Source organism: Aulonocara sp. 'chitande type north' Nkhata Bay, linkage group LG7 (genome assembly GCF_057382095.1).
Source record: "Aulonocara sp. 'chitande type north' Nkhata Bay isolate Kocher_YH1m ecotype deep benthic linkage group LG7, A_spYH_male_GT1.1, whole genome shotgun sequence".
Taxonomy (NCBI): domain Eukaryota; kingdom Metazoa; phylum Chordata; class Actinopteri; order Cichliformes; family Cichlidae; genus Aulonocara; species Aulonocara sp. 'chitande type north' Nkhata Bay.
This window is the reverse complement of record NC_141350.1, coordinates 59,029,832-59,054,380: the sequence shown is the minus strand read 5'-3', so window position 1 is coordinate 59,054,380 and position 24,549 is coordinate 59,029,832. Positions and strand designations below refer to the sequence as shown.

Below are 24,549 nucleotides of genomic sequence, written 5' to 3'. Positions count from 1 at the left end.
CAGGCCCACCACCCGCAGGAGGCGCCATAGGGGTCGGGTGCATTGTGTGCCGGGTGGCGGCCAGGAGCGGAGGCCCTGGCGGACTGACCCCCGGCTGCCAAGACAAGACAATTAATATATTGATATTAATATTATTATTTCCTCTACTTGTAGGCCTATCAGAAATAAGAAGCTTGCAGAACAGTGGAAGCTTTTACTTTGAAAGAGGTGACTCCTCCTACCCCTCCTGTGGATGGCAGGAGGGGCACTTTCTTAAAGGCGTAACTGTTTTTCGCAAAACACCGTGTGCTCTTAAAATCCGGAACTCGTGATCGTCCACAGTGGTAGTTTACTCGCAGCAGTGGGCTTTAACGGCAAACCGCAGCCGGCTCCACACATCGCGGAGGTATTATGCTCTTCAGGCTATGATATATCAGGAGTCATGGCGGGTTGGCACCGGGTAACTGCCTTCTGTGTCGGGCTTTTATTAATGCTGTTGTCGGCACCCAGCTCCGAGAAACCGGCGGGGAAATGTCTCGGCGAAAAGCCTCGTCCATCCCCAAAACCCCCGGTCGTCCTCAGTAAGTGTTTCCTTCATCAATTTATTCCTTAGTTTGTCTTCTGTTGCCAAATAGTTGCACAACTTGCTGTCGTCCGTCAGTTAGCTAATCGGCAGCTGGCGATTTCGAAAGGAGACCAAACTCCATTTAAAGGGGGTCAAATTTAAGTTCTCCTGATGTTTATCAGCCATCATGTTAACTTAAAAATAATTCTGTATTTATCATATTACTACTTGGCAAGTCTTCAATTCGGCTTCAACATATTACACATAAGTCAATTCATTTTGAACTTTTGTAAATGTTTGGCCTGTTGTTGTGCTTGTCATCAGCTGCCAAAACAGAGAAATCCTCGTGTGTGCATCTCGGTGTTCAAGACTCTCTTATGATCAGATAATATGACGTTTCATTATTTTAGCTGTGCTGTATCAAAATAAACTCTAAAACACGTTCCCACAATAAATGCAGAGTTAAAATTTGCTTTCAAGCGAGACGTCCTTAAATTGTTGGCTTCTTGAACGAGGGTTGGTTCGATTTACATAAGAAATAAGAAATAGGCTATCTTCATCTATCTGAAAACAAAAAAAGACATATAGCTGTACTGCTGTGGACAAGACTGACTGATTAACGTTATTTGAGGAAAGATTTAAACCTGCCAGCTGCGTCTGTGCCTGTGTTAAAGGGTAATCGTTTACAGCTCAGCCATCAGGTCATATGACAGAACGCGACTCTTCAGCTCAACAGCCAATCAGCTCCTCCAGACGCTGAGGGAGTCTCCCCTCATACCTTTCTGGGCCATGTAACCTTTAGGAGTGACTTTAAAATAAATAAGAATAAAAAATGAAATGGGTTTTACCTCAAAATCTCATTTTTCATTTCATGTTTTATACTTGTTTGGCTGTACTGTAGACTTTTCTTTTTTTTTATACAGCTTACAGAATGAAAAGCACAGGTGTAGTGACTTGTTTTATTCAGCTGAAACCTTCCCTGACTTCTGAATGTAAGCATAGCTTGTTAAGAGTTATAATTACACCTGTACACATTACAAGTACTATGTCCGGCATTAAAAATGCCATAGCTGACAGACAGGTAGGAGTATATTAGAAAGAAAAAAAGAGCGTAGTGGAAAAAGGAGAAAGATGAGGATAAGGGACAAAGCGCCAACTGCTGCATTTTTTATTTAAAAACACAAACGGCACTTGAAAGAGAGAAGGGGAAAAATAAAAATAGATATGATCGTGTGAGTGTCACGAAACACATTTTATGAGGAAGAGAAAAAAACCACAATGCCAGAGGCAGAGAGGCCCAGGAGACCCGGACCATTTGTCCCACCCTCCTCGCCCTGATGCCAAGGGGCAAGAGCCCCACACTATCGGAGGTAACTGGGAGTTGACTCCTCCAGAGGCCGCCCATGCCGTCATGAGCTGATGACGATCCCAAGGACGAGTGATTTTCAAGACACATCTGTATCTGCAGCCTCTGGCGCCCCAGTAGTTCTTGTTCGGATTTTTGTCAGAAGGGAATTTTTGCTTCCTTCTTGATACATATTACAGTTTCACACAATCACTCAGCTTTGCTGTTTCTGATTCAGATTCTGTGCTAATTTGAAGTAGTCCCAGTTTCTGTGTGGTTTACAAAATCACTTAATGCAAGCACCATATTGGTTTTTTAGGGACTTCTCCTGACAGATCATGTGTCCTACACGACAGCTGCTGACATCTGGCTGAAGCCATGAATTGTTTTTGTTTTTTTGGGGTTTTTTTTGCAACTCTGTGTTTAGATTTTATATTTCCTCATTTATTTAACCAGTGGGTCATCCGCCTTGGTCAGTTGTGGCTTGCTTCACACAAACTGCAGTTTTCCCCCTTAACGTCCACCCGTGTGGAACCTGTGTGCAGAAACTGAGCGTCCCTTTGACAGAAGTCTTTAAAGGATTTATTTGTATTCTACTTCATGGACTAAAATAAAAGTACAGTTCACATGGTGTCCACCTATAGTTTTGATTAAAGTGTCACTGGGGAAGTTCTGGGAAGGTTTTTGGAGTATGGGAACAGTAATACAAACTCCTCAACTGCTTCAGACCAAAGGCTGAATTGCAGCTGAATGTCTAAAGCATGTTTTTAAAATGATTGTACAGTCAGATGTGCTGCATGCATGATGAGACTGACTACTCTGCTGGATCCATGGCTTCTTAACCGATACATAATGGCAGATTAAATTTCTGCAGTTCATCCACTCCTCCGCTGGCTTCTTGGGATTTAGAGTAATTTGCACAGCTTCTATATGGTTACATAAGTGCATGTTAATAGTCTAAAGGCTAAGTGCTGATCAATGTCCCTGATAAGTGAATCATTGCTAATGTTGCTCATTGCAGTTCCAGGAGATCTGGGAAACCAGCTGGAGGCGATGCTGGACAAACCCACTGTGGTCCATTACATCTGCTACAAGAAGACTGACACATACTTCACACTGTGGCTCAACCTGGAGCTGCTGGTGCCTGTAGCCATAGACTGCTGGATAGACAACATTAGGTGGGTGTCGGTGCCTGAATTTGTCACGTGAAGAAGAGAAAAGTGCTGTTTGTCAGTCGCTGAATTAATTACCATTAACCAAGTTGCCCCTTTTTACATTACTAGCTTTTATTGTTGTTTGTCTTCATTGATTGTAAAAAATATAAAATCTTAATGTGCTGTTTTTTGGTGGAGAAATGCTGAGGTGCCAATACCTGGATAAGATAGTCCTCCCCTTTATCAACAAGGTCTAGAGGATAACAAAGTGCAATCTGCTCAAAGACATCAGGAATTGAGTAAACCTGTACTTTAGTACAGTCATAAGAATGATAAAGTAAAACATCTGGAGAGAGACGTGTAAGACAAATTCTTACTTTAGTCCTACTTTGGACTCGGTTTTCAAGGGGTGACTGTATCCCATTATTGTGGCTCTGTGGCTTCAGATCATGCCAATACCACTTTGCATCTCTGCTGTAGAGATCCCTGGAAAAGAAGTGCTTATATTTGCCAATGTTGTTAGTGATCTTCACTTACTGTCATTTCAGTTTTGTTGGAAAAGTCCTTATTTACCCACATTTCTACAAAGGGATGGAAACTGCTGAAGGAGTCAGTCCTACACACATAACAGAATTATTAACTGGAAATACCCCAACGTAAAATGTTAGTTTGGGTTACAGCAGGGTACCTCCACTTGTTGCCTCTATAGTACAATGTAATGGCAGATTTCACTCGAATAAGGAACATGACCAAATGCGTTTAAAGCTTGGCATGTTCTCAGATGCTCATTTCTGCTTTTCATACCAAACATCTTTACTTTCATCTGCGTTGTATATCTACAAACCGCACATGTGGAAGTTGTTGTCACACATAAATAACAAGAAGGTGGAATAACGGAGACCTAAAACGAGAAGTGTTTCTGTTGCCTTGTAAAGGGCGCGCGTGTGTGTCTTTGGTTGACCACAGATGCAGAACTGAGATAAATTGAATATTGCAAACTTGTGTGTGCAGGCTGATCTACAACCAGACCACACACACCACCTCTTCCCCACCAGGTGTGGACATCCGCGTCCCTGGGTTCGGGAAGACCTTCTCAGTGGAGTACCTGGATCCAAGCAAACGCAGTGTGGGTGGGTTAAATGGCCACATTTTTAACTGACGTCCTCTCACTGTGACCAGATTTTGTTGCTGATCAAATTTACCCTGATACCATATTTAATGCTTAATGTTTTCTCATGTGTGTGTGTGTTGCAGGAATGTATTTCTTCAGTATAGTGCAGGCACTGGTAGACTGGGGTTACACCAGAGATGATGATGTGAGAGGAGCACCCTATGATTGGAGGAAAGCGCCCAGTAAGCTACCACACTTGAAAAACCAGGCGGAAACATGGCCAGAAGTGGTGCATATTTAAATAAAATAAAAAATCACAAAACTGTCGAGGGTAACAGGTGTATTTCATATATTTACCAGAACTGCTTTGCTCCAGTTCCCCTTTCAAAAGTTGATTCTTCTAGACCAGAAACCTCTTGAGTTTTGGTTTCCAGCAGTTGTGAAGATAATGATGGGGATTAAAATTATTAGTTGTATATTTTCTGCCCTCAAACGGGGTCAAATTTCCTTTTACATCCATGCCCAAAGTGCTTGAAGTGAGCGTGTCATGCAAACCGACGTCCACTGTTTATTTTTGAGCAGGTGTCTTTAAAAAAGATCCCTCATTTCTAACTTTCCTCCATAGACCACTTTGTGGTTGTTGCCCATTGTGATATAAGAACAGGCCAAGCATTCACCTCGGCTCGACTGGCGCTCTCGAATTTCCAAATTGGAAACTGCAGTCTGCCTTCTTATATTCTCAGTCTAACTGTACCAGAATGGAGTGAAGCCACCACCAGCTCATTTGTATTTCAGTCCACAGTCTGTTAGAAACAACGCAGTTCAGGCGTGATGACCTGTGGTATCTTGGACATGTGATATTTCAACTAGCTTATTACACAAGCATTAAAGATCTATATGCAGCCAGCTGTTTTGCAGCAGCACATGAGTGACTCCTCAATATTTGGTTGGCCGGGACTTTCCTTAGTTTTCTAATGAACTAGTCTTATGAGGTGATTGCATAACTCTTAACATGCATCTCTTTACTGGAACAGAAGGACATATAAAGCACAGTAGCCAGTATTTTGAAGAACATGTTCGTGCTATAAAGCAGCTGACACATTTGTCATGCACTGCATTTCTGCTTTCATGCCCTGAGCATAAAAAGGAAGGTTTAAGTCTTCCATGATGGCTTTGTCTCTTGAAAAAGTAGACTTGTGTAGAAATGGATGTGAGAAAATTGATTAAACCGTGAGGGCTGACTGGGTTTTCTTGAGTGTTCTTCTCATACTAAAGATTTGCCATCTAGTTTTATTTGTTTGACAGTCGTGAATGTCATAACGTTTTGTGTGTGTCATCATCTGCTCTCATGTCTTCGTCAGATGAGAATAAAGATTATTTCTTGGCGCTGCAAAAGATGATTGAAGAGATGGTGGAGAAGGCTGGAGAGCCCGTGGTGCTCATCGCGCACAGCATGGGCAACCTGTACACTCTGTACTTCCTCAACCAGCAGCCACAGGCTTGGAAAGATCGGTACATCAAGGCTTTCGTCTCTCTCGGAGCGCCGTGGGCCGGCGTAGTGAAGACCTTACGTGTGGTCATCTCTGGTAAGAGACGAACCAGCATTACAAAAAAAGTACTGATATACATGTTGTTGACTGCCCGGCATAGTCACAAACTCTGTGCCTCGGCACCAGAATACTGTGAACAGAACATTTTTGGATCAGACATGCTTTTAAAAAAAAAAAAAAGTCTCATAATTGGCTTATTTGTGCATAAAATTAAAACAGTTAATGTAATGTAGAGAGGTTGTTCAACCAGCTCACAGTTTGCCACTAAAGATGAAACATTTACTGATGGGAATATTCAGACATATTAGATATACTTGGCTCTATGTTTAGATATGTTACTGTAACAACTGTCCTGCTAATTGAGCTACAGCTACTAGCCCTGACATTAGCTTCCTCATTCATAGTTAGTTCTATGCAAAATATATCGTATGTATAATTAATGCTGAACTGTAGCATCTTAATCGCAATTATCAGACATTTGCTGCTTTAATTGGCCAAAGATTCAGACTGAGAATCCCAGCTGAGCACCAAATTGAGGGCCCTCAAAACTACATCAGCAAAATGTAGTTTGACTGGTTTCTTTCTAATTGCAGATGCAGTCTTCACATTAAAAATGTGTGGAACGTGAAGATGAAAAACATCTTTGCATGCTAATCTAGAAGTTTTTTGCATTTTTGGAAATGCAATGATCAGCTAGAAAAATATTAGTTAAGTCCATCTTTGTGTAATCTTCATACACTAAAACATTTTTTGTCAAATAAATGTCTGGTTTTACAAAGGATATTAGGCTGCAACTGAATTTTACAGGCCAGTGTATTGGTTTATTAATGTCAGACCAAATCTATAATCCACACCGGAGTTTACAGGAATTTAAAATTCTCTGCGACAGCAGTCTTCCACTTTTTGCTCTCTGCTAGCCTACTCGAGAAATGTTCACCAAACTAAAACTGAAACTGACAACAAATATTTGAAATAAAATATCTTCTGCAAGAGCATCCTGACCAAGAGACTGAGGACTGCGGCATATATCAGGTGTTTGCCAGGACATGCTTCCCTTTTCTAAGTCACCACTCAACGAAAGCTTTAGCTATCTTTCAATTCTCCATCCTTTTATTTCTGTTCCACTTTCTAGGTGATAATAACCGCATCCCAGTGATCAGCCCGCTCAGGATTCGCTCCCAGCAACGTTCTGCTGTCTCCACCAACTGGCTGTTTCCCTTTGTCCGCTCCTGGCCCAAAGATAAGGTGTGTGTTTGTTTAAATGGGAATTAATTTTTCCTTCTATGTCAACATAAACTTATTCCTGACACGTTAGAGCAGCCTTACAGCAATGGTTGGTGATGTAGTTTTAGACAGAATATGATCATCAGAGGTGACCAAATCAAGTGTTTCCACCTCCAGGTCTTTGTCCAGACACCTACCGCCAACTACACTGTGCAGGACTACCATCGCCTCTACTCTGACATCAATTTTGAGGACGGCTGGATGATGCAGCAGGACACAGAATCGCTGGTGGCTGACTTCACACCCCCCGGCGTGCCTGTCCACTGTCTGTATGGTGTAGGCATTTCCACTCCTGAAGCATTTCAGTACTCAGAAAAGTTCCCAGACGTGGAGCCCACAGTGTTGACCGGTGAGGGGGACGGGACGGTGAACCTGTACAGTGCCCTCCAGTGCAAACGCTGGATAGGAAAGCAGAAGCAGCCTGTGACGTTGGTTGAACTTCCACAAAATGAGCACGTTGACATGCTGCTCAATGTGACAACTGTGGACTATATTAAGAAAGTGGTGTTTTCTCCGTGATGCTGGCTGGCAGGCAGACTGCTCTGTTTGCCTTACACTGACACGCGGAGCAAGACGGGAACTGACGTCTCACCTGTCTGAACAATGATTGCCAAATATTCCCCATTTATGCCACAATGCTCAAGGAAAGTATTACGGTTCTTTAGGAGAAATGTAGGTTGATATATATATATTTTTTGGATTTTTATAGCTGTTACTCTAAAGTCTACATGCAAAGAGTTAAACTCTTTGCATGTAGACTTGCATGTGCTTTAATAAAATGGTTGATGTTTTGATCTTCAATGAGATTTCTGAACTCTGACTGTATTGTGGTAAAATTGTAACTAGTTAAAGCAAATACTGAATTTACAGCCTTTTCATTCCAGCTGATTTTTTATTTTTTATTAAATATAAATCCTGCCTTTTTTCAAAATTTCATCTTAGCTGTATATCGCTGGTTGTTAGGATTCATGTTACAAAAAGCGCGTGCTGAAGGATTAGACCCATACACATCTGATTTCTAGGTTTCAAAGATGGTTGAATTTGATATCTTCTTGGACTAAAGACTTCTCCTTTCCCTGATTTAAGCCTTCAAACTGTTCCTGAGGGAAGATGACACACTATTGGTCATAAGATGGAGTTTATATCTACCAAATGGAATTTTATGTTTTTAACTGATTAGTGATTTAATTTGTGAAACCTAGGAGTTTTATCAGTGAAACTTATCGATTGGGTCTCATGAGGACAACTTAATTGGCTTACAAAACTCATAAAGTGGCCAAAGCAACATAAAAGCTACCCTAAGGCTCAGATTTACCAATCAAAAAACTCTTTGTGAGGCTGCATGTAAGGCAGAAAGTCAACTGAAGAATCAGTGCAGTCTAGACACCGGCCCGTAGGACACATGCTGCTCTTGCCATCCTGCTAGTATGGGGTTATCTTATCATTTAAAGGTGGCATTTCTGCTGAATACTAGAAGTATTTCTGGTTTAAACTTTAAATTTATATGTATCAGATCAGTGGGTACCTCAAGGCACTTCACACTGGAAAGTCAGCAGAATAGAAGTCCAATAATCAAACAATCCTTGATGAGCAAGCATTGGATGACAGTGGAGAGGAAGAAATCCCTGTTTAACAGGAAGAAGGCTCCAGGTTAGGTTTGCAAAAGCCATGATTTGGCTTAGAATAAAACTTTTTTTTTTTTTTTTTTTTTGGGTCTTACCTTCATTTACTCAAACACTAGAGGTGTCTCACACACATGACACTGACTTCATAACTGATTGTTTACATTTGTGGGTTTAAACTTTACTCTGTGCAGACCTATCAAAGGGTCTGTTTTGGGTTTCTCTCAGAGGGTGAGCCCAACCTGGGCTGGCTAGTCAGGGGAAGAGGGACCCCTTCTGTGTCTGCTACTGAATACACTGAATGCCATCATTTAAAGAGCTGATGCTTTTTTGAAATGCTAAGATGGTTTGTTCAGGACAAAGATTTTAATAAATCCTAAGACTTTTGTATATATCAGGACCGAAAGATTCAATAAATTAGTTCTTGACACCAGATTTCATGCTCTGAAGCTTAATTACAGCCACCGGGGGATGACTCAAGACCATGAGATGGGTTTTTCTTTTGTGGATGTGAAAAGTTCAAAATTGGACAGTGTGTTCTGACGTGACTGTATTGTGCCATGCTGCCCCTCACCGGGCCAGACCAAGATGATCTACTTATTCACGTGCTGCCTTCTATTCATTAAATTCTTTCAAATATTTGCAGTGAATCCCTCTTGTATACCTTACTCTAAAGCTCTGTTTTATTTTCTCCATGTATGGATGTTGTTTAGGAAGATTAGGACTATGTGAATTATATGATCAAGTCAGGCACACACAACATTTGCTCTAACCACAGGAAGCCCCAATATTTCTGTTTGCCAGGGGGAGCTAATCAAAAATGTTGAACAAAAACAGGGAACTAAAATTAAAAAAAAAAAAAGGCTCAACTTTAAGAGAACTTCACTTTGACTTCATTCAATATGTGAAATCTAGATTTTGACATTTAAACTTCTTGAATATGAGTGAAACCAGTCGCTGAATTCCTTCCACTGTTCTGGTAAAACGTACAGCTGTGACACTTGAGGTTTCTATGCTGACCAAATCCACAACTTCCTTTCAGCGATTCAGTCATGCATATGCCATAATTCTTCAGCGCTCTCACCACTGTCCCATACGTAATGGAAAAATACAAAAGAAGTAACGTCTTTATTTAAATACATAAAACATTTCAATACTTTTGCAGTTAGCTGTGATTGTGTTCGTTGGGGCGTTTCAGGAGTTTTTAAAAGGACATTTAAAATGTTAGCAATTCAGTGAACACTGGAGTCAGAGCTGAGGTAACGAGTCTCCCTCATATCTGTGCAAAGACAACATCAGCTTTACTCCATTAGTAACTTCATGTTTTAGGATTCCAGAGCAAAGCGGAAAGTCTTGTTTCCCGTCCTGCAGCGAAGCTCCGAGCAGTCCAGCCTCAACACAAATGGTCCGTCTTCGTGGTCGTCTACTAGACTCTACAACATATTCAAAAAATAAAACAAATTCAGTTACATCTACTGCAGCTGGGCTAAAGAACCTGTGCTCTAATTTTGTTAAAACAGAGTTTGATAACTCCAAAATGAAGGAAACTCTGGGTCTTCTGCTCCAGAAAGAGGGTTAACTTTAACTTAAATTCAGTCAGTTAAACTCAGGATTCTGTTAACCAAACCTGCTCGCTGTCGGGTTTCCTTCAACCCGAGTTTCTCTGAGCTCCCCTCTCATCAAGCCTGAAGCAGCTGACTAAAGCGTAACACCTTTTCATTTGTATGTTGATATTAAAGCACATACCAGAACAACTTATTTCACACATGACCAAGGACACACAGATCTTTGGACACGTTTGGATTAATTTTCCAAAACTCTAAAACTCTGTGGCATTACGGCAGCTCAAACAATTACAATACATAACTGAAATTTTCCCTGTTTAAATGAAGCATATTTAAAATACAGGATTACACTATATCCAATTTTATCTTATCAATAAGTAACTGTGAATCCTCCTTTTATCCGAGCTTCACTGATAACTTGTGAAAAGCCAGACTGCTGACCAATCCTTGTTTAGCAGATCCTTTACAGTGAAAGACAACGAGCTGACAATAAAGTAACAAAAATGAAGAGAAGCTGATTTTATGTAATTACTGCTTGGCCACTACAGGTTTTCAGATCCCTGTCTGGGTTTAAAGTGCCATTTCTCACAGACAGGAAATGAAAACGGTATATCAGCACTGATGTGTCACCCACTATTATCATAGTTTTAAGAATAATTCAAAAACATTTCAGTCAGACTGTTGCTTATCTGAGATATACTGAGTTTATTAATCACACCTGGACTCGGCTTGCTATGACAAGCAGACTGGGCCCTTAAAATCAACTAAAGAACTACAAAAAAAATCTAACAAATTAGGAGGAACAAAGAAATCATATAAAGATAATACAAACAGATGTCAGTGCTGGGATTTAGGATTTAGGAAAAATCACAAGTTGTCCGAGTACCTGCAGCTCCTGCATGCACTCCTCCATCTGCACTGTCTGGTCTCCCACACACCAGGCCAGACTCACGTGGAAGGATGGATCCTATGAAACACATTAAGGAACATTATAGGCTCTTTCAGTGCTTTTTTTCTAAAGATGAGATGATAAAATTATTTTTCTTTTTGTAAATTTGCTGTTTGTTCTCTGATGTGTCATATTAAAGTCTCTGCTTGGTATCTGTGTTTAACACCACGCCTGCCCTTCGATCAGAATGAAGAGGCCGGTGCAACATAGAAGAACATCGCGCTCACTAATCAGAACCCTGCATTTAATGTGGCATTACTCTACTGCATACAAAATCATCACACAATAGTGGGTAAAGCTGCAGATTTGTTTGTGTGTGTGTTTAACTGACCTTGTAGAAAGTCTCCAGGCGAAACTCTGTCATCGTCCTGTCAACAGCTCGGATCAGATCCAACATCTGAGCATGCCCAGTTGACACTTCCATCCCCAGGAATGTCCTGCAGGCAAAACACACACACACACAGAAACTGGAGCAGCATACTTTTTGGCAGCAGATCTGAACAGTCTGTGCAACAATGACAATATGTGTAAAGTATGAGGACAGTTATGCATCCAGTTTGATGATATACTAAATGTTATGTTTTCCCCTAGCTGGCTGATCTGGGGTGGGTTTTATTTCCTTGTTGAGGAACGCAGCTGTGAGCTGCAGCAAGAGTGCCGCTAACTAAGTCACATATTTTGACTTTCAGCTGTCCAGGATCGATGTCTGTCCACCTTCAAGTTTAGAAGGAAAGCTTCTTTAAACATTTGCTTTCGCAATCTAATCTTTGTTAGTTGCACAGTCAGCTCTTTACTTCTAATGTTCACAGACATCTAAACGTTGATCCTAAAATCTACACGATCTCACAATCAACACCGAACCACGTGGAAGCGCTTCTGTGCAATTTTGTGGCTTTGTCTCAAACAAAGCTCAGCATGCATGTTTTATCAGTACACATGTCAGTGAGCTGGTGTGGATGTGCTGAAGCTGTGTAACGGTCCAAATACTTACAGTCTGACTTCTGTTCGAATTAAAAACTCAACTGTACCTCGTTTTCTCTGCATTAGAGTACACGCGCAGTCTCTCTGCCGAGCACACGAACCTGGCGATGAGCAATACAACCAGAATAAGTGTGTCACCAGAGTTATAGATGTCTGCATTTTTCTGCACACTGTTTCCTTTATTTTTTCCTCTTTTTACCATCTGGTCTTGTGATTTTAGATTTTTAAATGTTAAAACTCTTTTGCATCTTATAAAATAATGCCACCTTACTTACCAGTACATTAGTGTTGTCACAATACCAGTGTTTCTGACTTTGAAAGCTTGACATTTAAAGCTGGGAAAATGCAATAAAACTTCTGATTTTTATTAAAATTAAGTATATTATAGCTGTGCCATGACAACAAGGTTCATTTTATCATATTAGCACCAACATAACAAACTGCTATTAGACTAAAAATTTGTCAGTCACAAATCATTAACCCATGAGTGGGCTTATTTAATACAGCTGATAATCCTATATTTGACACATAGATTGACCTAGATTTATAAAATCAACAATTTCTTACTCAATCTGAACCAAAATGAGTGACTGAGTCCATAAACTCAGCAGGGAAGTGTTTACAGAATTCTGTTTTTCCATACACTTCTATAGGACCTGAGTCTTTTCCCCCCACAGTTATCGCCATCTAGTGGCCTAAAGATTGAATGCAGGATTTTAGGCACTCTGCACTGGCTTCACTTCTCCTACACAGAAGTGTGGCCATGTTTATTTATTTATTTATTTTTTTTAACCACCTGTGATCAAATTCACACAGAAGCTTCTTGGGGATGAAGCCAACACAGAGATGCCAAAAGCTGCAGCTCCCTCCAATGGCCACTTGAGGGTGGCTACAAAAGCAAGCCAACACCCACTGGGTTGTCCCGCGTTAAAATACCCAACTTCAGAGATCAAATCTAGATGTTTACAGCCTGGTACACAAAATGTTTTTGACTTTATAAATTATATTTTCAACTTATTTAATAAGTCATTCATCTGGGTTTTGTTAAGGTTTAAAAGTTCAGAGTTTTCTGAAAACTAAACTGGAGGCTTTAAGAAAAAGCAGAGCTGTACTCTACATTAAAAAAAATATAGCTCTCTTTTTGACATCACTGAAGTAAATAATTAATCCATATCATTATAATAAATTAAAAAAAAAACAACATAAAACAACCTTTTGCAGCCTGTAAGACTTGACTTGAGGCTCTGTGTGAACGGCTGGATCCAGTGGTGTCTGAGCACCACTGTCTGGGACAGGCTGAGGTGGAACTCATCCTGCACAGTCAAAACCACACCCCGGGCACATGCTGCCGAGAGAATCCCATCCAACAGCTCCCCAAACTCCTCTTCAGGATGATCTGAGGAGACAGAGAGCAAAGCAGGCACAAGGTGAGAAATCAAGACGTGAGCTTCGTTGACCGGTCGCTTGCTGTACACAGTGACTGCCTTACATGGGAAATAAACGTAGCTAGCCCAGTTTCCTCTTTCATGCTTGAAGGAGCGGATGCGTCCACCATGAAGAGAGCTGTCTTCAGTCTGTGAGTCCACCTCATCTGGAAACATGGTCAAGACACAGCCAGGGAGAGGCAGTCTGCAGAAAGCACAGCCAGGATGGAGTAATTCTTTTTACCCAGCACGCTTTAATATAATTTATATTTTCCTCAGCTGTGACGTAAAGAATTCTGGGCGTCCTGGGAAACGCAGGATTTCTCACTCAACGGTCACTTTTGTTATTGCTTGATTGAACAATTATTTGCTCCAATTTATGTTATTCTATCTGAAAATTTTGTATCAGCCTTGTAAAGATGGAGTTATGTTTTCTCACCTTTTGTTTTGTCTGCGTGAAAAATCCAAAGATAGACACCTGAAAATCTTGCTTGACAAAGAAATGCATCAAATCCTCACAAGTAAAAAGTGGGAAAATAGCAGTTACGTAATTACTTTAAAAAGTTCATAGTATTCAATTATGAAATCTTTTTGGGTTTTGTTCACTGTTTATGATTTATATGGGTATTACTGACCTTCACAGTTTATGTAGTTAGGTCAGTTTGGTGCCAATGACGAGAACTTCCGTTTTTATGACTATTCAATTTGAGAAAGTTGCAGGGAAACCAGGTTATGATCTCATGGGGCAAACAAAGAGGCAGATGGATAGGACAGGTTTGAAATAACATTTATTTATTTATTTATTTATTTATTATTTAGTTTACTTCACATTTTATAGATTGCCCGTTGCCCATACTGTTTTATTCTGTTATATATTTATTTATAGTTTGGGCAGGTTTGGTCTTCCGTAGTTTAGCTATATCACCAACGCTAACACCCGAGAGAGGGTTACACAGCCATGAGACACACCTTGATTTGCGGCTCTCTTCCTCAGTTTTGGGTTTTTTCCTCGTTGGCAAACCATCATCTTCCTCTTGGCACTTTCGGCAGGTAGTTTCACTCTGATTTTTCGCTCCTTCAGCTTCACCGCCAGCCTCACCGTCCTCCTCCGAGCTGCTGCTGCTGTAGCCAACCAACATTTTAAACTACCTGATATTCCGCCACATTATTTAAAATAAGAGATCAACTCACGGGAGCTCATATAACTTTTTAAACCATGCACATAAGAAAGGTGCCTGCCTTCCAGCGCCTTCTGCGCTTCACTTCCGATATAAACAACCTGTTGTAACCATAAATTAGGTTCCGGTGTAACATAACGCCTGCTGTAAATCAGTTCCCCTTTCGATGGTTTGTGGATAAAGAAAATGTGTATATACTGTGTCAGCTGTGTATCTTATGTGTATTAATGCAGTGTGAGCTATTCGGAACAAAATATACCAAGTTTAATAGAGCCATTTAGAAAATGGTTTTTTTTCTTTTTTTTCCCTCTATTCTTTAAAGTATAGATACGGAACAGGGATACTTTCTTTTTTTGCCAAATCTTACATTAAAGCCTTCACACACTGGGCTCTATACTTGTGTGTGTCCCGTGCGCGCGGGCAGAGGCTCAGTAGCTAGTCGATACCAGGCTAGCAACTTCTTACAAAATGCACATCTTTCCGTGAGCCGCGAGGATGCCCTAGGAGTCGGACGCACGTTTACGTGAAATGATGCTGTTTGCGGGGCTGATGGTGAAATCGCGGGAGAATTTCCGCGTGTTTTAATGAGCCGCAAATCACATTTTTTTCGCCCCCCCGAAGCCACAGCGCTTGAACAAGAGAGCATCCGAGCACCTTTTTGCGGATGTGAGGAAGGGACCCAGCGCTTTTATGGGGAACAGCTAGCCTACGATCACACAGAGAATACTCAGCAGCCTTGACTGGACACTCCGGGTATGTAAATATGGCATTTTCCCATCGTTGTTTACATGAAGGGCTCGTATAACTAGCGTGTTGCTGTTGCTGCTACCTGGCTCTTATTTTGCTGTGACTAGCCTGCTAATCTCCATCGTAAGCTCCTGTGGATGCGTTAGCAAGTGGCTAGGCTAGGTAGCTAAGCTAACCTGGTTACAGTGATCTTCGCCTGGAGACGAGAAACATTATGATGCGCAGACGCTGCTTTCCACTTTTTACCGTGAGTCGGTGGGCATTTAGTTTCGTACATAGAGAGGGGAGGGGACTTCACCGCCACTATTATACCATTTAAATAAAAGCCGGCTCTAATCTTTGCGATCTAAGTCTGTATGTTAATGAGTTCACTTGCTGCTGCTTTCATAGACGTTGCATATCTTCAAACACCCTCACTGTTTACAGCCTAATTGCGCTGGCCTCACCTTGACCAGTATCATTGATCTCGTTGTCATTGCCATGAATATATGCTTTTTGAAGAATGAATGTAAGTGAAGGTCTAATGATGACTGCAATGAGAGAAAGTGCCCACATGTGTAGTTACCCGCACAGTCTGTCATTCACCTGTTTTAAACCTAATGGACATATCTAATGATTGCTGTAAATTTTTAGCTTCATATGGCAAATAATTTAAAATTTTCACACTTTGAAATCTGAGGCAATGTTTGAACACAAATGGCTAAAAACTATTGAAGATAAAAGCCTGATATTTTTCCAGCTTTTCTTACCATAAAAGAGAATCAGGAACTGTAATTTGGGACAGTGGTATAAAAAATGTCTCGCTTGTTAAATATGAAAACCAATTCAAGCAGACCTGTAAAGTCTCATATTTGAGCCCTTCTCCTCCTCCTCCTCCCTTTGATTTGCCTTGATCTCACCCTCCTCTGTCACAACAACCCTCTGCATGTTTTCCTTCACTAAATCCATGAAGCTCCCTTAAGGTCTTCCTTTTCTCCTGCCTGCAGCTCCATCATCAATGCCCGGTATATCCTCTATCCCTCCTCTGCACATGTCCATACCATCTCAGCCTTGCCCCTCTAACTTCTCTCTCCAAACTGCTCAACCCTATCTGCCCCTCTGATGTACTCATTTCTGGTGTAGGTCTGGCTTTAAATTTTTGGTTAAACATATAAAGACTGAACAGATTGTTCAGTCTGGGTGTAGGGCTGGAATCATTAGCTTAAAAACATTATTATCATTACTGAATGCCAGTTGCAGTGTTTGTTATAACCCACTTTAATTCTGTTTTTATACAGATACCACCTGAAGGCAAAGACTAAAGTGAAAGTAGTTGATTTACCTTTACTACTTCACACACCTGGTCATCTTTTCCCCTTGGCACCTGGCTGTTTTCTCACCTGCATCTCCACCAAGCAGCCTTTGCATTCCGGTGCCAGCTGCAGACATGGAGTGAGTTTATGTTTCATTTCTCCTTCACAAACACAGAAGCTTTTAGCTTGTACTTTGAAATACCTGTTGCTCTCCCTCTCTTCCTGCAGTTGGGCCACACCAGCTGCCAAGCTCAATCCTTACACTCGAGCCCGCATGACAGAAGCCTGGCAGCAGCATGCAGTTGCACCACCTCAGGTTGTCCACACCATCCCTCCGGGTGCTGAGAACGCATTGGGCTGTGCTGTGTATGGTATCGTACTACAGCCAGACACTACGTCGCTACAGCAGCATGGACAGCAGAGCCAGCATGGACAGCAACACAGTGGGAGTCAGCAGCATGTAGGTGGGCAGCACAGTCAGCAGCAGCAGCACCCTGCCCAGGCCCAGCAGACGTCCCTTCAGGTTGGGACAGAGGGAGGACACAAGTGTGGGGCTTGTGGACATGATATCTCCCACCTGGCAAACCCACATGAACATCAGTGCATGGTGACTCAGGACAGGTCATTCCAGTGCACTCAGTGCATGAAGATTTTCCACCAGGCAACAGACTTGCTGGAGCACCAGTGTGTTCAGGTGGAGCAGAAGCCGTTTGTGTGCGGGGTGTGTAAGATGGGCTTCTCCCTGCTCACTTCTCTCGCCCAGCACCACACATCGCACAACAGCACCAACCCAATGAAATGTTCAATATGCGAGAAGACCTACCGGCCTGGCTCTTCTGGCAGCGCTACACCCAACTCCTCGAGCAGCTCCCAGCAGCCCAGCAGTGATGGGGCGTCAGCCAGCAGCAGCTCGTCCATTCTGCCGTTCCCCTCGGCCCGAGACCGGCCCTACAAATGTTCCGTGTGCCAGAAAGGCTTCAAACACCTCTCAGAACTGACACGGCACGAGAGGGTTCACACGGGGGAAAAGCCCTTCAAATGTGACACGTGCGACAAAGCCTTCAGCCAGTCGTCACACCTGCAGCACCACCAGCGAACACACAGCAATGAACGTCCATTCAAGTGTGCTGTCTGTGAAAAGAGCTTCAAGCACCGCTCCCACTTGGTGCGCCACATGTACGTGCACTCGGGTGAGCACTTGTTCAAATGCAACTTATGTGAACTGCACTTCAAAGAGTCTTCAGAGCTCCTTCACCACCCTTGCCACCCGCAGGGTTCTCGGCCGTTTCGCTGTGCCACCTGCGGTAAGGGTTTCAAGCGGCCATCTGACCTTCGCCAGCACGAGCGCACACACTCAGAGGAGCGTCCGTTCCACTGTGACGAGTGTCAGATGAGTTTCAAGCAGCAGTATGCACTGGTGCGCCACAGCCGCACTCATAAAGACCCCACAGACCGCCCATTCAAATGCAATCTGTGCGACAAGGGCTTCATGCAGCCCTCTCACCTCCTCTACCACCAGCACGTCCACGGCATGGACAACTTGTTCAAGTGTGCCTCATGCCAGAAGGAGTTCAGCCAGTCAGGAGAGCTGCTCAGGCACAAGTGCGGGGAGTCGTCCAACAACTCGCCTGACAAGCCATACAAGTGTGACGTTTGCGGCAAAGGCTACAAGAAGAGTTCCACGTTACAGCGTCATCAAAACTCGCACTGCCAGGAGAAGCCCCTCAAGTGCTCGCTCTGCGACCGCCGCTTCCTGTCCTCTTCAGAGTTTGTGCAGCATCGCTGCGACCCATCGCGGGAAAAGCCACTGAAGTGCCCTGACTGTGAGAAACGTTTCAAGTACTCGTCGGACCTGAACCGACACCGGCGCGTGCATACAGGCGAAAAACCGTACAAGTGCGGTCATTGCAATAAGGGCTTCAAACAACGCGAGCACTTGACCAAACACCAGAGCACGCACTCCAGAGAGGGTCAGTTCAAGTGTGTTTGGTGCGGAGAGCGTTTCAGTGACTTGGGCTCCTTGCAGGACCACACAGTGCAGCACACAGCTGATGGAGGGGGCTACCCTGTGCCCCAGTGCATATAAACCCTTGACTTCTTAGTTTGAACTTTTGTCTGTCCCTTCTGGGCTATTTATTCAGCCTAACATTAACCACACTTTCAGGAGAGTCCTGAATTGTTCTATTCATTCCAACAGTGCTACATCAGGGTTTTGTTGCTCTGCTAATCTGCCCAGTTAATGTTACTCCAAGTCTTGTCATTCCATAAAAACTGAACATTTTTTTGTCTCTTCTTAAATCTGGTCCTTATTTTAATAAACCCAACCCTTACCACAACCACGTAACTCCCAGGAACAAGTGCCATATTGCAGGTTGATCTAGCAGATCCACCCTAATTTCCTCCCCTCAGAAATGAGCAGCAGAAGCATCCCTGTTACGTCAGTAAAAAGTAAGACAGGATTTGTTGTTTTTAAAACAGTTTGGTAGGATGTTTAAGAGAGTATTGAGTAAATCATTCAGGCTGAGTCGCAACTTTTAGTATCCACTAAAGTGGAGTCCTCTTGTTTTTCTTCTTCCCCCCCCTCTTGCTACTATAGCCCTTTTCAAACATGGGATGCAAAGCATTCCATTAAGGTGATAGCAGATTGTCATTCAGGCATAGGTCATATTTACGTTATTGGCGCCCATGGTCTCATTCAGACATGCATCAGACCTACTATGGTACTCATGCAAAATCTTTTCATACCTCAAGAAAAAAAGCTTGAGTGTCATCAGCATTGACTCCAGACTTTAGATTATTTTCTCTGTGTGCGCTGCAGCAGAGAGATGTTTCTTCTGAAATTGGAAAAGCAGAAGAGCATCACAGAGGAATTATTTAACTATAATTCTAGAAACTAGAATTTGACTTAAAGAGATCAAATGTTTTGCACACAATGAACTGAGGAATTCAGGAAGTCACGTGTGTAATCTCAGTTAACGTGTCCACTTGTCCTGTATCAAAACTGATACTTAAGAGTTTACGAGGTCTGATCTTGTAGGATTGCCATTGCGACTTTTACATAAAAGTGACCCGAGTGCTCATTTACATGAAGTTTACTCATTTCGATGGTGTCAGTTTAATGGAAAAAAACTGCATGTCTGCAATGGGTTTGTGATGACTGCTCTTGGCCTCCCTTCAGTTTCTCCCCCTCTCATTATTACCTACATCTTTCCTCTGCTTCCTGCTCTTCCTGACTCAGCCTGTCACTGTTTAGTATCAGAAGTTTGCAAAGTGTGACTTTCCATACCGCCCTCCAAGACACGCATGCACTCACTTTAATATCTTTGGGTAAAGAGTGGTCTGAAATGCTTTGGGTATCCTTAACCTCCATTTTTATTTTTACTCTTCTTATTAAAGAAGTGGCCAGTGAAGGCCTCATTTTACACCAATTAGCAATAACATAGCAGCCAAAGGTGTTGACCCAGTGTGTTGGAACAAATTCTATCCACAGAGGCACCACAGGCCCCCAAAGATCTGCTGCCAATGTCAGAGCTTTTTTTGGCTCCACGAGAGGCTCTAATGCAATATTAGGCTGGTGGTTTTAATGTTATGGCTGATCGGTGTATGTGAAGTGAAACGGCATTGGGGATTTGGGAATGCGTTGTCCTACGGTTAAATAATTCTATGTGTGAACAGTATAAAGCTACACCCTGTGGTGTGTAGACTAATCAGCCAGCCCAAATTTAAGTCTGCAAAAGCTTCAGCTGTTCTAATCCTTCAATACAGAAAAATATATTTCACACTAATGTACTATTCCTGCAGAGGTCAGTGCTGTCGTGCATTTAAAAGTGTCAGTCTCTCATCCTCATCCTGTATATAACTCTGGATGTGTGGGTGTGCTTAGCCAGATGAGTCGGAAATGTCTTTCTTATGAAAATAGGTATTGAAGAGCTGTTTTTGTATTCTTGCTACTTTTTACCACGTGAAATGTTATGAAAAATGCTTTTTTTTCTTTTTTCTTTTTTTTTTGTATTTCGTTTTCATTTTTGTAGTCCATGTAGTGACTGTGCCAGTGCGTCGCGAGGAGTCTCAAAGAGAAACCCGCACATGAGTCTGAATGCGTGAATGTAAACGGTGTTCTGTCAAACAGGGAAATTCAGACTGAAGTGAATTGTAGTAGAATTATTTCAACCAACCTGCCTTTTTCTATTTCTTTGTTATTACTGTTGTTATTACTAACTGTACTGGTCTTTGTGAGAGCTGTTTCTGCGGGACTGTCCTGCAGCATGTGTTGAATAATTTCCACGGTTTGAAAGACCTGTTAAATCTGTTTGTCCTGCTACGTACGACGTCGTGTCTGTCAGGGTGGGTTTATTACCAGAGAGATTGGCTCCTTCCTCTCCTCTGAAAGCTATGAGATTGTAGTTGTGCTTAAGGGTCCTGGAACACCAGTTAGTTTACATGTTGGGTGTGAACGCCGTGAATGCTCGATTCATGGTTTGAGTGCAGTATTGAAAAGAACCGAGTACACACTGAGGAGACAGAAGTAACTTTATTTTTTTAAATTCTAGCTTGCAGTTCTTTTCTTTTTGTTTTCGCCTTAAAAGTGGGGCCGCGGTGCCTCTCTGCCTCATCTACTCCTTTCTGTTTCTATCCACCATCATCATTATTATTATTATTATTATTATCATTAATTATTTTTTTACTTTTATGAATCTGGTATTGAACGATGTTCAGAACAAGGTGGATTTGAGGTTTAAAAAACAAAAGTACTGTAAGTTGTTTGTTTGTTTGTTTGTTTTTTAATTAATGTTATTTGAATTGATATGAATATCTGTATTCCTGGAGGGAGAGACCAGGGCCTTGGGGTAGGTGTGCCACAGCTTTGGAAATGCAGAATTACTATGACACACACACACACACACATCAGGAATCATTGGGGCTGGGTTCATATTTTGCCAAGAAACGCAAGTGTGCAAGGACTAGTTGATCGGTGCTGACACATCATTAGATGTGTATAATAGAAAATAGTCGCTCAAGTTGCAGAATAATGACCTCACTTATGTGTATTAATAATAATAACAACAACATACAAATGTATGTTCCAAGCCAAAGATTAACCTAATGCCAGCCAAGCAGCACTGTTACAGTGATTAGTACTCCTGACCTTGGCTGCCTGGATGCATTATTTTATTTCTTTTTTGTTCATTTTTTTATGTCGTAGAGTACTGTTTGGGTCGGACCAAAAGTTACAGCGAGGAAATCTTCAAAATCAAGTGGGGTGGGTGGGTTTTTAAAAATTTGTCGTATCTGATGAGCAAACAGAGGAAAACATTTTGTACAAGCACAAATGATTACTCCCTACCCTCCTGCAGTGAAAGGCCAGTAAAGGCACCAGTTAACCCACCCGTTGTTTACTGTTTCCTTTTCAGTTCCAATAAATAACCCCGTCAGACCCTGGTGTCTCTTGCTCTCTGCATGCTTGCCGTGTTAGTTCCTGTGTTTCTGTCTTTGGGAACCAGTGTCACCAAGCCCTTCCTCCACACAGCGCCATTCCCTCAGATATCATTTCTTCTTTTTTTCCCTTTTTTTTTGTCCAACCCCTCCCTCCCAAATTGTACTGTAGTTCATGTGAATGATGTTGAAAACAAACCTTTGAAAAGAAAAAAACTTTGTGGCGACATACAGTACGTGTACATTCATGCTAAGATTATCTGTATGTATGTAGCATTCAATTACAAACGGCACTAACAAATAAAACTTTTTTTCCATTTATAAATCTATAAGATTAATGAAGTTATTTGTTAAATGGCCTGTATTTGTATAGTGCTTTACTTAGTCCCTAAGGACCCCAAAGCGGTTTACACTACATTCAGTCATTCACCCATTCACACACACATTCCACACACTGGTGATGGCAAGCTACATTGTAGCCACAGCCCAAAGCCCATCGGTATTTTGGAACTAAAGCCTTCCTGGAATTCGCACGTTCACCTCGTTAGATACCGAGAAGCCCTTCGACCGTGTCAAAACCTGTATACGTCCATCTGAAAACAGTTTTTCTTGGTTAAAATAAAAATCTGAAATCCAGTGTGTCAGATTATTAGACCATTTCATTTCAATTACCATTCAGACATTACAAATGTTATACAATTCTCAGTTTAGTTCAGCACATACAGCTTCAATCATGGGGAAAACTGCTGACTCGACAGCTGTCCAGATGACGATCATCGATTTGCTGAAACAGCTGGCTGTTTGCAGAGTGCTGTACGGAAGCATATTAACGGTATTATGCACCTTCTACCCTATTATGGTAGGAGACACTCCTGAACCAGAGACGTCAGAGGCGTCTTACCTGGGCCAGGGAGAACAACATCTGGATGTGGACCTCCTCTTAGATGAAGGAACAGAGCGGTAGTGAAGTCCCATGTGAATGTCCTGCACTGTGTGATCATTTGTGGTGCAGTGTGGTGTTGTTGGTGGTTGATCAACTCCAAAGTCAATAGAGTGTCTACCAGGACTTTTTAGAGAAATTCAGTAAAATCTTCTTAAGAGCTTTATGGAGACAGCAATTTCCTTTCAGCTTCTACTCATAATGCCAAAACTGCTACCAAATAGTTTGGTGACCATGTTATTACTGTGCTTGATTGACCAGCCAGTTTACCATCACCTGAACGCCACAGAAACTCCGTGAAGTATTGTCCAGAAGAAAATGAGAAACACCCAACCCAAAAACACAGATGAGCTGAAGGCTCATATCAAAGTAACCTGTAACACCTCAGCAGAGACTGCCTCCATGCCACACTGCACTGATGCAATAATTCATGGTAAAGGAACCCCAACCAAGTACTAAGTGACCACGCTTTAGAATTGGAACATTTCTCTATCAGGAATCCTTTTTTTGATTAATACTGAATTTCTGATTGTCAATCAATAATAATTAAAATTAAAACAAAAGAAGCCTTGATATGTCTCATGAATATTGAATTCATCCATGAAAATATATGAAATTTACCAGACGTTTTCGGCTTCAGATGTAAAATACTATTTAATATTACGTTTGAAATAGCTGATTTTTTTTTCAATCATGTTCTAATCTGTTTCTTTCTTACATGAAAGAAACACAGAAAGCATAGCAGGGTTGTTGTTATTATTACTCATTAATTAACAAAAAATGGAGAATATTATTGTAGAACTATTACAAAATACTATAGTGAGATATGTATATTCTTTAAGAAAATCCATGCTACCAAGTTCAAATTTAAGGCCAGAGTTGAACTCAAAAGGTAAAATAGAAACAATGAATTGTATTTCATACTTGAGACAACTCCAATTCATATGAGACAAATTTCGTTAAAACAGAGTGAACAGCAAGGGTGGCAATCTGAAAACTGAAGGTTGCTTTTGTAGAACCTCCAGGGGACCTTCAAGAATGTTCCCAGATGTTTCCCTAAAGGTTATTTAAAAAAACAAAACAAAAACAAACAAACTTAAGGGAACCTCCAGGAAAAGCTTCCTAAAGGTTTTCCTCTAGAATGTTTTCACATTTTGGAGAACATTCTAATTGAGCAAGGTTGCGCTTTGCTGGGTGAAAGTGTGAAGATTTTACAATTTTTCCAAGTGCGCTCGAGAGCATATCTAGTTTTAGGAAAGTGACAGGAGCAACTAAAATCTAACGAGTTCTGCCTTAGAGAGGTAGTTTTTGCACCTTGCTTACAAACAGACGAGACGACACCTGTTACATACCGGAGCCAGCTTTGTTTTTGTTTTTGTTTTACTTACTTTTGCACTCCGTTTTTAAATAGTTGAGAAATCCGTCACATC

At 41.7% G+C, this 24,549-nt stretch overlaps 3 protein-coding genes across 4 annotated transcripts; 2 read left to right on the top strand and 1 right to left on the bottom strand.

The window, feature by feature from the left end:
* Positions 1-225: 225 nt before the first annotated feature.
* On the top strand, positions 226-9,249 carry pla2g15 (phospholipase A2, group XV). Its single transcript, XM_086301675.1, has 7 exons — positions 226-560; positions 2,911-3,067; positions 4,055-4,173; positions 4,298-4,396; positions 5,516-5,740; positions 6,837-6,949; positions 7,106-9,249. The coding sequence occupies exons 1-7, from the start codon at positions 422-424 to the stop codon at positions 7,505-7,507; spliced, it is 1,254 nt and encodes a 417-aa protein (XP_086157801.1). The 5' UTR covers positions 226-421; the 3' UTR covers positions 7,508-9,249.
* Positions 9,250-9,722: 473 nt separating this feature from the next.
* Positions 9,723-15,528, bottom strand: usb1 (U6 snRNA biogenesis 1). The gene is made up of 7 exons (XM_086301678.1): positions 14,499-15,528; positions 13,595-13,734; positions 13,318-13,501; positions 12,153-12,206; positions 11,456-11,561; positions 11,062-11,142; positions 9,723-10,043 (listed from the first exon to the last, which is right to left on the bottom strand). The coding sequence occupies exons 1-7, from the start codon at positions 14,666-14,668 to the stop codon at positions 9,936-9,938; spliced, it is 843 nt and encodes a 280-aa protein (XP_086157804.1). The 5' UTR covers positions 14,669-15,528; the 3' UTR covers positions 9,723-9,935.
* On the top strand, positions 14,881-22,511 carry znf319b (zinc finger protein 319b). Of its 2 annotated transcripts, XM_086301673.1 has the most exons (3): positions 14,881-15,460; positions 16,732-16,885; positions 16,975-22,511. In XM_086301673.1, exons 2-3 carry the CDS (start codon positions 16,881-16,883, stop codon positions 18,830-18,832), a joined length of 1,863 nt encoding a protein of 620 aa, XP_086157799.1. In that variant the 5' UTR covers positions 14,881-15,460; positions 16,732-16,880; the 3' UTR covers positions 18,833-22,511. The 2 variants fall into 2 exon arrangements, with proteins under 2 accessions (XP_086157799.1, XP_086157800.1); XM_086301674.1 differs by lacking the exon at positions 14,881-15,460 and having other exon boundaries at positions 16,719-16,885.
* Positions 22,512-24,549: the final 2,038 nt, after the last annotated feature.